The sequence below is a fragment of the Diadema antillarum genome, unplaced genomic scaffold, assembly GCF_040938485.1.
Source record: "Diadema antillarum isolate AM-2024a unplaced genomic scaffold, OU_Dant_1.0 seq00000832_RagTag, whole genome shotgun sequence".
Classification (NCBI taxonomy): domain Eukaryota; kingdom Metazoa; phylum Echinodermata; class Echinoidea; order Diadematoida; family Diadematidae; genus Diadema; species Diadema antillarum.
The window spans coordinates 290,262-301,886 of record NW_027271708.1 but is presented as its reverse complement, the minus strand read 5'-3'; the positions used below and the strand labels follow the sequence as shown (position 1 = coordinate 301,886).

General features: G+C 37.9%; 1 protein-coding gene across 1 annotated transcript; it reads left to right on the top strand.

The window, feature by feature from the left end:
• The first annotated feature begins 466 nt into the window (after nt 1-466).
• LOC139740079 (all trans-polyprenyl-diphosphate synthase PDSS2-like) lies at nt 467-5,281 on the top strand. The gene is made up of 5 exons (XM_071650666.1): nt 467-957; nt 1,393-1,530; nt 2,624-3,077; nt 3,865-4,026; nt 5,098-5,281. The coding sequence occupies exons 1-5, from the start codon at nt 551-553 to the stop codon at nt 5,248-5,250; spliced, it is 1,314 nt and encodes a 437-aa protein (XP_071506767.1). The 5' UTR covers nt 467-550; the 3' UTR covers nt 5,251-5,281.
• Nucleotides 5,282-11,625: the final 6,344 nt, after the last annotated feature.

Sequence of the window (11,625 nt, the reverse complement as noted above, 5' to 3'; positions counted from 1 at the left end):
AGGGCACCACGGCCCCAAGAAAAAGGGCACATTTTTTTTGGCCGTAACTTTGATCAAAAAACAAAAGGCATTGTGGCCAACGAGAGGGGCACCGACGGCCATGGCCGTCGGTGGCCGTCGGTTAATTCGAGGCCTGAAGCCGCTCATAGTTTGACCATAACGGCATCAAAAATTTGACCACCCTCTAGGCCCTTCATGTAGAAGTAGAAAACTCTAAGATGTTATGCTTTTGCGAGTGGTGGAATTTTAGCACGGGAGGTCAAACCCTGGACAATTTGCTTTACCATGTGAATACCTTGTTTTGTGATTGATAATCCATGCCACTGCCAATGGTGCTATATTTTACAAGAAAATATTACATACCTTTGATGATATGTAGGTATATACTGGAGGTATAAACAAAGTCTCCTTCTGTTTCATGTTTTGTGCAGAACATCGAGATTGGAATGTAATCGATCTACAGCAGTGAGCTTCACAGGCTTCACCACTAAACTGCCACTGAAAAGTTGGGAATTTCCCCAAGACAATCTTCACTTGGCTGCCACCAACAATGTCACTGCATAGACTGCACATACGCTGTATCAGGAGACAGTTGTCTCTGACTTCGTCGTCATGGAACACCTTGAATCCAACAAGACTCTGTGTTCTAGGCCATGTAAGGACAGTAACAACAACAGCTGGCTGCACTCAAGTACAGCATGGTCGACTGGGTAATCACACACATCTGCTGCAGTCAGATGACCTCCTGTATGGTGGACAGAGCAGGGGCTTCATGAACCTCTTTGGACCCTCGGAACCATCAGACTGGGCCAAAGCCATCACGGAAGCGGAGAAGGTGGTCGGGTACTCAACGTCTTTCATGAGCCTGCGATGCCTCCTCAGCGATGAGCTGGCCAATGTTGCCCTTCACATGCGAAAACTAGTGGGAACCAGGCATCCTCTGCTGAAGACAGCCAAGTGAGTTTGAAAATTTTGATTTTTTTTTTTTTTTAAACATTTGAAAAAGGTTTCCGTGGTGGTCTCCATTCAAATTGAAAATAACAATAAAACCAAAACAGATGTTCTGTTTTTGCAATTATTTTCAATATATTTCTCACCCTTCAGGAGTAGCTGTCCAGCAATTAATTGACAGTATCAAAGCTTGGCTTTTGCTATCTTTTAATTTCACATATTTAGACACAGACTGCAAAGTACAATTTGACCCTACAATGTAAATTTACATGTTGGCTGAAAATATTGGGGAGGGGGGGGGGGGGGAGGGGAGGGGAACCAGAACAAACAAATTGCTGGAATTTTTGTCAAAATCAGTTGTGAAATAAGGCAGATAATAGATAAATATTTCACATTAATCCCCCTTTTGTGTATTTTTCCCCTTTTTTTCTTGTTTTGTAGGAGCTTTTTGACTGATGGGAAGCACAGTCTCCAAACGAGAGGTCTGATCATTCTCCTGGTGTCAAAGGCTGCGAGCACAACTTCCCATAATGTAGCTGAAGATGGCAAAGTCAGTGTCGCAGGCGGCATCTCTTCAAGGTGAGGATTTAAAGGGATGGTGTAGTTTTGGTCGAGATTGGGCCTCAGGTTATTATTATTTGTTTTTGTGAGATAATGAGAAACCTCTTATGACATTTATATGAAAAAGCGTCCAATTCTAAGATTACTTTCAAAGTGTATTTCATGAAAATTAGTAATGAAATGGCCGAGATTTCCAAATACAAAGAAATCAGGATAAAGAGTGGGACCTACCTTTGTTAGGACCACTTCGCTTTTAAACTTCATTTTTGGATATCTCAGCCATTTCAAAAGCAATTTTTTTTTCATCAAATATACTTTGAATTCATATTGGAGTTGTATGCTCTTTAATAATTCATAATTGGTTTCTAATCATCTCACAAAATATAAATTGAATTCCTCATCTCAACCAAAACTATACCGTCTCTGTAGTGCGCCTGCTAATTTAGAATTTTTCTTGCAAAAAAGTTGGAGCAGCTTTTACTCAGTAAATAATCAACCTCTGAATGGGTCAAGCAGGGGTATCTGGCTTCTAGTAAAGGCAAAGGGTGCGTAGAATCCTGAAATGATATATTCAGTGTATTGTGATGTGATACAATAAAATGCCATGTGGTATATGATTATATATGACATAATTTATTGCTCACCCTATGCATGAATAATTATTTAAAAGTGTTTGAACTGAAACATTTTTCTTAAATGAAAGAAAAATATTATTCAGAGGGATGAAGGTTCAGATGCAAGTTTCTTCACGTTGTCTCCCTCTACAAATCAAATTTGTTAGTTGCGATCTTAACAAATTTGATTTGTAGAGGGAGACAACGTGAAGAAACTTGCATATGAACATTTTTCTTTTTACCATTTTTCTGTTCTCATATTCGAATTGTAAAGCTCGGGTATCAACTTTTTGTTTGAAACGACAGTGTCATATTGAAAGGACTGCACAAGGTTGAAGGAAAATTGCTGCTCTGTATAAGTATAATTTAAATTTAGAGCAGTCCTGTACATTTTGGAGTGAAAATCAAGCCTTTAAGAAGAGAGGCAACAGATTAAATTGCTGTATGTTGTTGTTGTCATTCTCTTTTCCATTCCCTTGTTTTTTCCTTTTCTGCAGTCAAAGAGCCTTAGCCGAGATCTCAGAGATGATTCACACAGCCTTCCTTGTCCACAGAGGGGTCGTCAACCTATTGAACCTTGACCCTTCCATGGGACCACTCAAAGTCATGGAACTGGGTAACAAGATGGCCGTCCTGAGTGGAGACTTCTTGCTAGCAAGTGCTTGCAAAGCACTAGCTGGATTGCGCAATACCGTTGTTGTCGAACTCATATCCAAGGCGATTGCCGATCTCACAGAAGCTGCTTTCACCAAGTTCAGTGGTTCAGATCTCAACCCCGTCATTACTCTCCAACCAGATTTGACTTTCACAGAGTGGGAGAGATATGTGTACTTATCATCGGGCACCCTGATTGGCCACAGCTGTATGAGTGCCCTGAAACTGTCCAATCAGAGCCCGTCTTTGACAGATAGTGCCTTCGACTTTGGCAGGAATATTGCGTGGGCCCAGCAGGTACAGTATGCATCAATAAAATGTATCTGGAGTTTGATGTAAGCATATATTTGTTGTACTTTTCACAAATATAGCTGGTACACCAGCAAACTACTCTTGGAGTTTTGTTTTGTTTTAAGGCTAAAAATAAGGGTAGAATGAGTGAATCAGAACCTGTATTATACATGTAGCAGTACCACTATTGCCTATGAAAGTGAATAATTTGTGACAATTCAAAGGTTCCAGTTTTAAAGCAGTCCATTTCCTTTATTGTTTGTGTGAGATCATGATATGAGACAACTACAGTGAAGAAAAGAAGAATTGTGTGTGTGGGGGGGGGGGTGGCAGTTGAAGCCTAACTTGGAACAGAGTGAAAATGGTAGAACACAGAATGCCTTTCTACCAAAGATCAGTTTATGATAGCTAGAGCTTGCCGTGCTGTACTCTATAAGTGCGCACGTTCACTAGAAAGTAAATCACTTGATGTCACTCAAAGACAATCATTCTAACTTTGGGTATGATGATTATGATACCTCAAGCACAAGTCGACAGCACTGTCTCAAGTATTTTTGTTAGTTTTTTTAACTTTTGTGTGTGCAAGTGGTTCCTATAAGTACAGTCCTGCCATAATTTCATGTACATTGTGTGTCTGTCGTGAAGTTTGGGTGAATGCATTTCATGTTAATTCATTGTATGATTCACCTTCGTGTTTCAACATAGGGTAAAAACAATATATACCCTGTAGTCAGTTTATATTGTTGGATAAAATGAAACAACTAAAGTATGTTTTTGATTATTCTGATACCAGCTCCATACTGACATGCTGCCATTCACGACAGCATCAGCATCTAAAGGTCACAAAGAGGTCAACCTGATGTCAGCTCCAGTCATTCTCTACCTTCAGACCAGCCATGGCAAAGGTCACATGTCGGAGGTTAACTACTCCAGCCACAGACCAGATATGAGAAAGGTAAAACTGGCCTTTTGAAATTTCAAGTGTACCATTTTTCTCTTGTAAGTGAGCATGTGTTGTGAATAGCCTTGCTCTGAATGAAGAAACCTGTATCAAAAAATCCTGCTGAGATTAAGAATATACATGTATATCTGTGCTTTCTGATAATCTACTTCTGTTAATACCCAGTAAGTTGTATCCATGCAGGGCTATTTTCTGTTATGGTTCTGAATTGAAGCTGATGAAGCTCTACTTACTCATACATGTTTACATGATAGGTGCTTCATCTAGCCCGATTTATGTCCTTCATGTAGCAATTGCTTTTGATAAATGAAAAATTCTCTCTTCAGACAGTTTGCAGAGGCACTCAGCACTAGATAGTCCAGGTTACTAATCCTGTCCTTTATTGTCAAAATGAAGCAAGTGACAAGTCTAAGCTATTATGTCTGCACATGGACGCTAAATGTTTTCCAGCTGTGTGTGGATGCCAAGTTTTGAGCAGAAATGCTCATCCTACTGAGAAATATATCAGACAAGATGATGTACATAACACTGCTCTAGTGTTAATGTAAATTATTCTTGACCAATAAATTTTGTTCACATACTTGAGTCACGGCACTATTGTCACTTGCTTCCCTTTGCCAAGAAAGGGGTGAAACATTGAACTTTCATGCATACCTGCTTAACAAGGATACACTTTGTACTTCAAGAAAGCTCGTCTGATGTTTACCTGGAATTATAAAAATGTATGCATAGCTTTTAAACCTACCTATCAAGTCAAAAAATGTAAAAGAAGTCATCCCAGCTTCCAGCTTTTAACTGTATGTGACATACTGTAGGAAGTTTGAAGAGAAAGAATTACTGCACTGATATCAAACAGATATTTGAGAGAGAGACATTGAAAAAAAACAAAAACAATTTCAACACACACTACCATCATCTGTAATCTGCTGGTTTGTAGTTTTCTTTGTTTCTGTTGCTTTTGGATCCCCCCACCCCCCCCCCCCCCCCCCCAAGAAAAAATTGTAAAAAAGAAAAGGAAAAAAAAATCATATCAAAACATCCAATTTCCTGTCAATTTTGAAACAGTTGGTGCATGCAGTGTGTTCCAGTCCAGCCTTGGATGATGCCAAGCAACGTTGCCATGGTTATGCAGATAGTGCTCTCGAGGCCCTTGGTGTGTTCCCCAGCTCGGAGGCAAGGACAGCACTGGAGAAGATGGTGCATGCCGTGAGATGCTGAACCAGCTCAGGCCTTTGATGTAGAAGTTGAAAGGGATGAGAACTCCAGTATGACTCGTTGGTGCTGTTGATGTACATGTAATTGTGCATTCATGAGCCTCGTTGTTTGAACCGGAGGCATGTTTGGAGGGTTCATGGTGCCATGTGGGAAGTGCCACTGAAATCCTTTCATTGTCTTGGCCTTGTGCAAAGAGGTGTATACTAGTAAGTACTAGAGTGCTAACTTGCAATATGTAGATTCTGGTATAATTGCTCTGTGAGTGCATGGATCAGAGTCCGCCATCACTAAGAGGGGCGCATGAGTGATCTCGCCCCTTTCCATAATGGCGGACAGTGCTCCTTGCTTGGCGAGAGATACAGTAACACACCATAGTACAATTTACTGCTAGAGTGTAGACTTGCAGCAAGCCCTGTACAGTTGTTCTTCGATGAGCGTAGCACTCATACACAGAAGTGAAGTCAGCCATTACCAAGAATGGCACCACTGCATCTCCTTGTGAAATTTTACATAGTCCGCCTTTTCTAGGTACATCGTTGTACAGTAGTGGGTGTTTCCCCTTTGAAGGTAGTGTGTATCTATACGGTGTGCTCCAGTTATGAAGAACACAGTTACGTATAACAAAATTGTAGATACAACAGAGTAAAATTCAGGTCCCCCAATTATCATCTATACATCATCATACACTTTATTTGTTCTATATCTATAACGGGATTTTGATTCAACCTCCTCCCCCCACCCCCATAAAAAAATGCTGATGTGATGACTTTTTTTTTTTTATAAAGGGAGTTGCTTGTACATATGTACACTATTCATTGTTACCATGACTCTCAAGTAAGGGGCAGTTGAATGCATCTTGTCTGCGTTGTATGCAATATCTACCTCAAAAGTGTGTTATGTTGCCTTACAAGCAAAACGTAATTTGGAGGATTAATATTACTTGCAAGTTACCATGATACTTTGCATTAAAATTGGTCAGAAGTGCTGTACAGACGTCAGTTCAGTGAGTGGTGACTTAACAGAAATTGAAGAAAGGGGCTAGCTTACTCCATCATTCGCACTGAAAGGCATTCAAATGTCATATAATTGTCATTGCTATCTCTAGCATCTCCACCCCTCAGGAAAAGCAGAAATTGTGATGCAGTTGCACATTTCGGTGCAAGATAAATTTTTGCTGTGTGAATATTATGAAGCCCTGATGGGTCTGGACAAGATGTTATTGAGCTGCCCACAGTGTTTTGTTTGTTTATTTGTTTTTATACCCACCCATCATTTTGTGCATTATGAACGTACAACGCTGAACAGGGTGTTCAATTTTTTTCAAGTACAGTTGAACCTCTCTTATCCGGCCTCCCTTTATCCGGATCTCTCTATTATACGGACGCAATCTCGCCGTGATTTTTTTATATTTTTTAATAATTATGGAAGGAAAGGGGGATTCCCAACTCAATCTAACAATGGCGACCTACAGTTGACTTTGCCGAGCCGTGATGATCGAATTTTGAAGCATCGTTTCATCGACTCGTACTGTTTATTTTCAAGATCTACTTGATACATTTCTTAATAATTATTTAGGTAAATCATCCCAAGAATTTATAAAAGAAAATGATTTCATTCTTGCAAACACGAACCTCTATTTTGGGGTCTGTTACTGAGTGTAACAATGAAAAGGTTGCAGTATACACATTACTACATGTGGTACTACAATGGGCTACATCAGTACATGTGTATGTATATGTACATGTATAAAGCATTGAGTCTCCCGTATCCGGCCAAATCCCTTATCCGGATGAGCCGCGGTCCCGACTTGTCCGGATACGAGAGGTTCAACTGTACACGTATGTAGAGCATGCTGGGATTGAGCTGTACAGTCATGTACAACAGTCTAAGTAAGCCTTTCTTTAGATGGGATATTGTACATGTATACTCTCCCTCAGACAGGGCACACATACTGTAATGGTCCACTACATGAAAGAGGCACCATATCTGTGCTTGTAAATTAACCTCATTTCTTTGAAAGAGCACTATGAACATGCAGTGAAGTAGATTGTTGTTAGAACTACATGGGCAACTATCCGAGACACAAGACACAGACATGTAAACAACAGAACACATACATACGATACATACACACACACATACTCACACACACACATACATACACGTATGTGACCGTGCGTCACAAAACAAACAAAAAGTCGCACCCCTTGATTTTATTTGAGGACTCAAAAGAGGTGAAATGGGTCAGCTAAGTCAATCTTGAGTTTTTCATATTTTCTGCAAGAGCTATCCTTCTACATCATTCTTAAGTTTGTGATCATGATATGAATGGGAAAGTGTGCTTGCAGCAGTTTTTTTGCAACCTATTTTTGGGGGAGAATACAATGATCAGGTAGATCTTAGAGTTCCCATTTCATTTCTTAATATCCTTATAATACGCACTCTTCACTTTCAAGTCCAATAACTTTTGAAAGGATAACTCTGCTGCTTTGAAAGTTAGCATTAATCATGGACAGAATGTGTTAATAGACCATTCTCAATTTCAGCTTAAATTGGTAATCCCTTCATTGTTGTTTCTCCAGTGGTTTACTTCCTGTTTTTTGTCTCTTTCATTGCACAGCTCGCACAGCTTGGTATTGAAAGATTAAGCGCTTGAATAGACCTTGCACTTCAGATTCTCTTTTCTCAGTTCACACTTTTACAGAGTGTGTGCTTTCTTTCTAGTATTTAGATAGGTTAGATGAGTCCATTTGAATTGAGTTATACATCACTTTAAAGGTTAGAGTCTGCTCTCTAAGAATCTGCCCTCAACTAAAAATCATCTGGTGACTTTTTGTTCGTTTTGTGATGCAAGGTCACATATTATGATGTGTCTTTATGTATATATATATATATATATATATATATATATATTGTAACAAAGTAGGTCGTAGAGATCCCACTCCTGGTCATGACACTAATGTGTGGCAAATACACGTGTTGTAGTAGATGTGTGGTGATAGATTGGTATCAGATGAGGCCCTACGACGAAACTTTGATCAGGATGACCAAGCTAGGTGTGGATTTGTTTGGCCGCAGTATACGACCAAGGATACCAGTTAATTCTTGTCTACCAGCTTATGTCTATACCAGTTCTTAGTTACCAATTCATGTCTACCAGTTCCAAACTACCATCAGCTCCATCATCAGTCCATCATACCAGCTTCACATCATTCTTTAAATTACTTCTACCAAATATCTTTACTACCAGTCACCACTACCAGTCACCACCAAGCAAGGTCCACTCACCTGCACCTGCACAGGACTTGTTGGTAGAAAAGACCACTCTTCCAGTCCTTGGTATAACTTCAACAGTTGTTGGTAGTACATGTATTTTATTTACAGAATACTTGACAACAACAGCCCAGCTCATTCCCAGAATGTATGTACACAGTTTACTTCTACAACTGCGCAGACCCGGTCCCGTACCTCTTCCAGGTCCCGTACCTCTACACAGATCAAGGCTGCAGTCAGAACTTGGGCTATTATGACCAGTCCCTCCACTAGACCTGCCTGTACAAGGCTCGACCTCGGAAGCTCAACTCAACTCTTCACGTAACTAAACGTGCCTATCGCATCCGTCCCCACTTGACAACGAACGCAATTTACAATTGCCGTATTACATTTCGCTCCATAATTGTTGCCGTAGTTATGCAAATCACACCTTCCACTACTAAAACACAAATTTGTGGAACAATTCCAGCCGAAACCGTACAGATTTCGTATCAAAATAGTGGTATCTATTATTTCCGTCCAAATCCGTAGCCAACTTACCCCTCAATGCCCCTTACTTACTTGATATCCGAAAAACTGACCAAAACCGTGATTTTGAACCTTGCTGTAACAACATACATTGTACATGTATCTACCGACAACGATCAATCATACTTTAATTTGATCAATAATGAACAATCGATACCTGGCTTACTGTACAAAAGCCATATTTTTTGTTTTTCCATAATCTTTTACTGATTCCATATTTAATACAATTCCATGATAAATCAAATCACCTGTATTACAGAATCCACGATCCAACAAAACACAATTATAATGAAATCAAGCCAAGCTGTACGTTCAGCAGAAACAGTGCATTCATAAAGAATATACAATACTCCGAAAAAACCCCCAAACAAAACAACATACACTGCTTTATACTTACTTTCATTAAAATCAAATGGAGCTGTCCTTTTAGCATGACAGTGCATTCATAAAAAAAGAATATCTATATTAAATGGAGCTGGACTTTCAGCGTAACAGTGCTTCATAAGAAAAAAAGAATATTTAACACATCAATATACACCCAAATAAAATCGATATACAACCAAATGGAATCGATATTCCCTTTAATCACCCCTCTCCCCTTCCCCTCTCCCTCTCCCAACTACCATTCCCCTCCCCCCCCTTCCCCTCGGACATCTGGCTCCGGGTCTTTCCATACTTATTTTCAAATTTTCCCATTTACTGAAATGAATGGTTAAAGTTCCCCTCATTGATGCTAATTTCTTTTCCTCAAATCTATCCTTTAAAAAAATATTTTTTATTTCATATAGTAGGCGGCTTTCCATATTCTCTACTTTTAAAAATCAAATATTTAACCAAAATTAAAATATGATTTAACTACTGATGTTTTCCCCTATTATCCTCCTTCCACCCAAACAGAATTTCTTCCCAAGTACAATTTTTTAAATCAACATCCTTTATCATTTCTTCACATAATTCCCAGATTAATTTCACATGCTCACAAGTGTAAAATAAATGTTTGTATGTTTCTTCTTCTTTTTCACAAAAAGAGCATAAGTTACTTGCAGTAAAACCAAACCTGAAAAGATGGTGATTTGTATAAACAATACCATGCACCAGTTTAAACTGAAACTCTCTTTATCGGCGATTTAATGTACATTGTCTTGGCCCTAAAAATATATTTTGTATCTCCTTAACAGAAAACCCATTATTTTGATTAATTCTATCAAAAATCGATACTGCCCTTTCCTTTTCCTTTAAAAATTGCAAATACATTTGTTTTTATCTTAAATTGCTAATATAAATTGTTTTCCCTCCTGTAATAAAATCAGTTTCCAAAATATCTTTTTCTTTTTCTTTCATATTTCTCCAACCCATAGGTATATTTTCATAAATACATCTTAACAAAAAAATATCTTTAACTCCTAAACCTCTCTAAAATATCTATCACATTTCAATTCACCATTATTTCCTAATATATGTTTTAATCTATAAACTCCCTTTTTATGCATATTTTCATCATAAAATACAATTTCTATTTAATCGTATATATTTATTATTAAATATTATAGCATTACCACTATACAAACAATTACTAACATTACTTCTCATTTGTTTCGTATTTACCCAAGCTTCTAATAAATCCCTATAAAATAATGAAACTTTCACTCTCAACAGCGCTGGTAAATAATCACACAAAAATATAAATTCTCCTAAGTGTCTCGTAACAAAATTAGAATATTGCTTCCATTTCATATTTTCATCTTTATTAAGAAGTTTCTTAACCCACATAACTCGCTGTGCTTTAACTAAATCAACAAAATTCATCATTTTTAACCCGCCTTGTCTATAATCTAAAAACAATATATTTTTTTTTCTAATTTTATCTCTTTTTCCTTTCCGTAGAAAAAAAAATTTGTCTAAAGACTCAAAAACCCACCTGGGAACTGGAGTGAGAGAAGCTCGATATATGATTTTTGAATAAATATGTACTTTAAGTAATTGAATCTTTCCCATCAAAGTTAAATCTCTTTGTTTCCGGAAATTCAAAAGAACTTTTATTTTACTCAAAATCTCTTTATAATTCATATTTTCCTTCGTTCCCTCATCTAAAGAAAAGAAAACCCCAAGTATCTTCACAAAATCAACTGTTTCTCCAAAATTAGTATCTAATTTCAAATGCTGATATGATCCCAATCTAATACCTTGGTCTTATCCATATTTACCTTTAATCCCGACATTTTTTTAAATTCTTCAAACAACATCTTTAACCTATAAATTGATTTCTCATTACATATAAAAATAGTCATATCATCTGCATATAAAACTAATTTAATTTCGTCATCTCCAAACTTTATTCCTTGTACAGAATTATCTCTTCGTAATCTATGTGCCATTATTTCCATGCATGAAATGAATAAATAAGGAGACAGTGGGTCACCCTGTCGAACACCTCTCTCCACTTTGAAATAACCGGTAGAAACCCCCTCATTCAAAACACAACTCAAAGCATTTGTATACAAAACTTTTACGCACTTTTGAAATGACGGGCCAAATCCGAAAGAAAGCAAAACCTTTTGAAGAAATTGATGAAAAATA

Bases quoted from the DNA above. Each gene is read 5' to 3' on its own strand.
- LOC139740079 (XM_071650666.1), top strand. From the start codon at position 551: ATGTCACTGCATAGACTGCACATACGCTGTATCAGGAGACAGTTGTCT. The intron at 958-1,392 runs GTGAGTTTGAAA...CTTGTTTTGTAG, and splicing joins CCTCTGCTGAAGACAGCCAA to GAGCTTTTTGACTGATGGGA. The intron at 3,078-3,864 runs GTACAGTATGCA...TTCTGATACCAG, and splicing joins ATATTGCGTGGGCCCAGCAG to CTCCATACTGACATGCTGCC.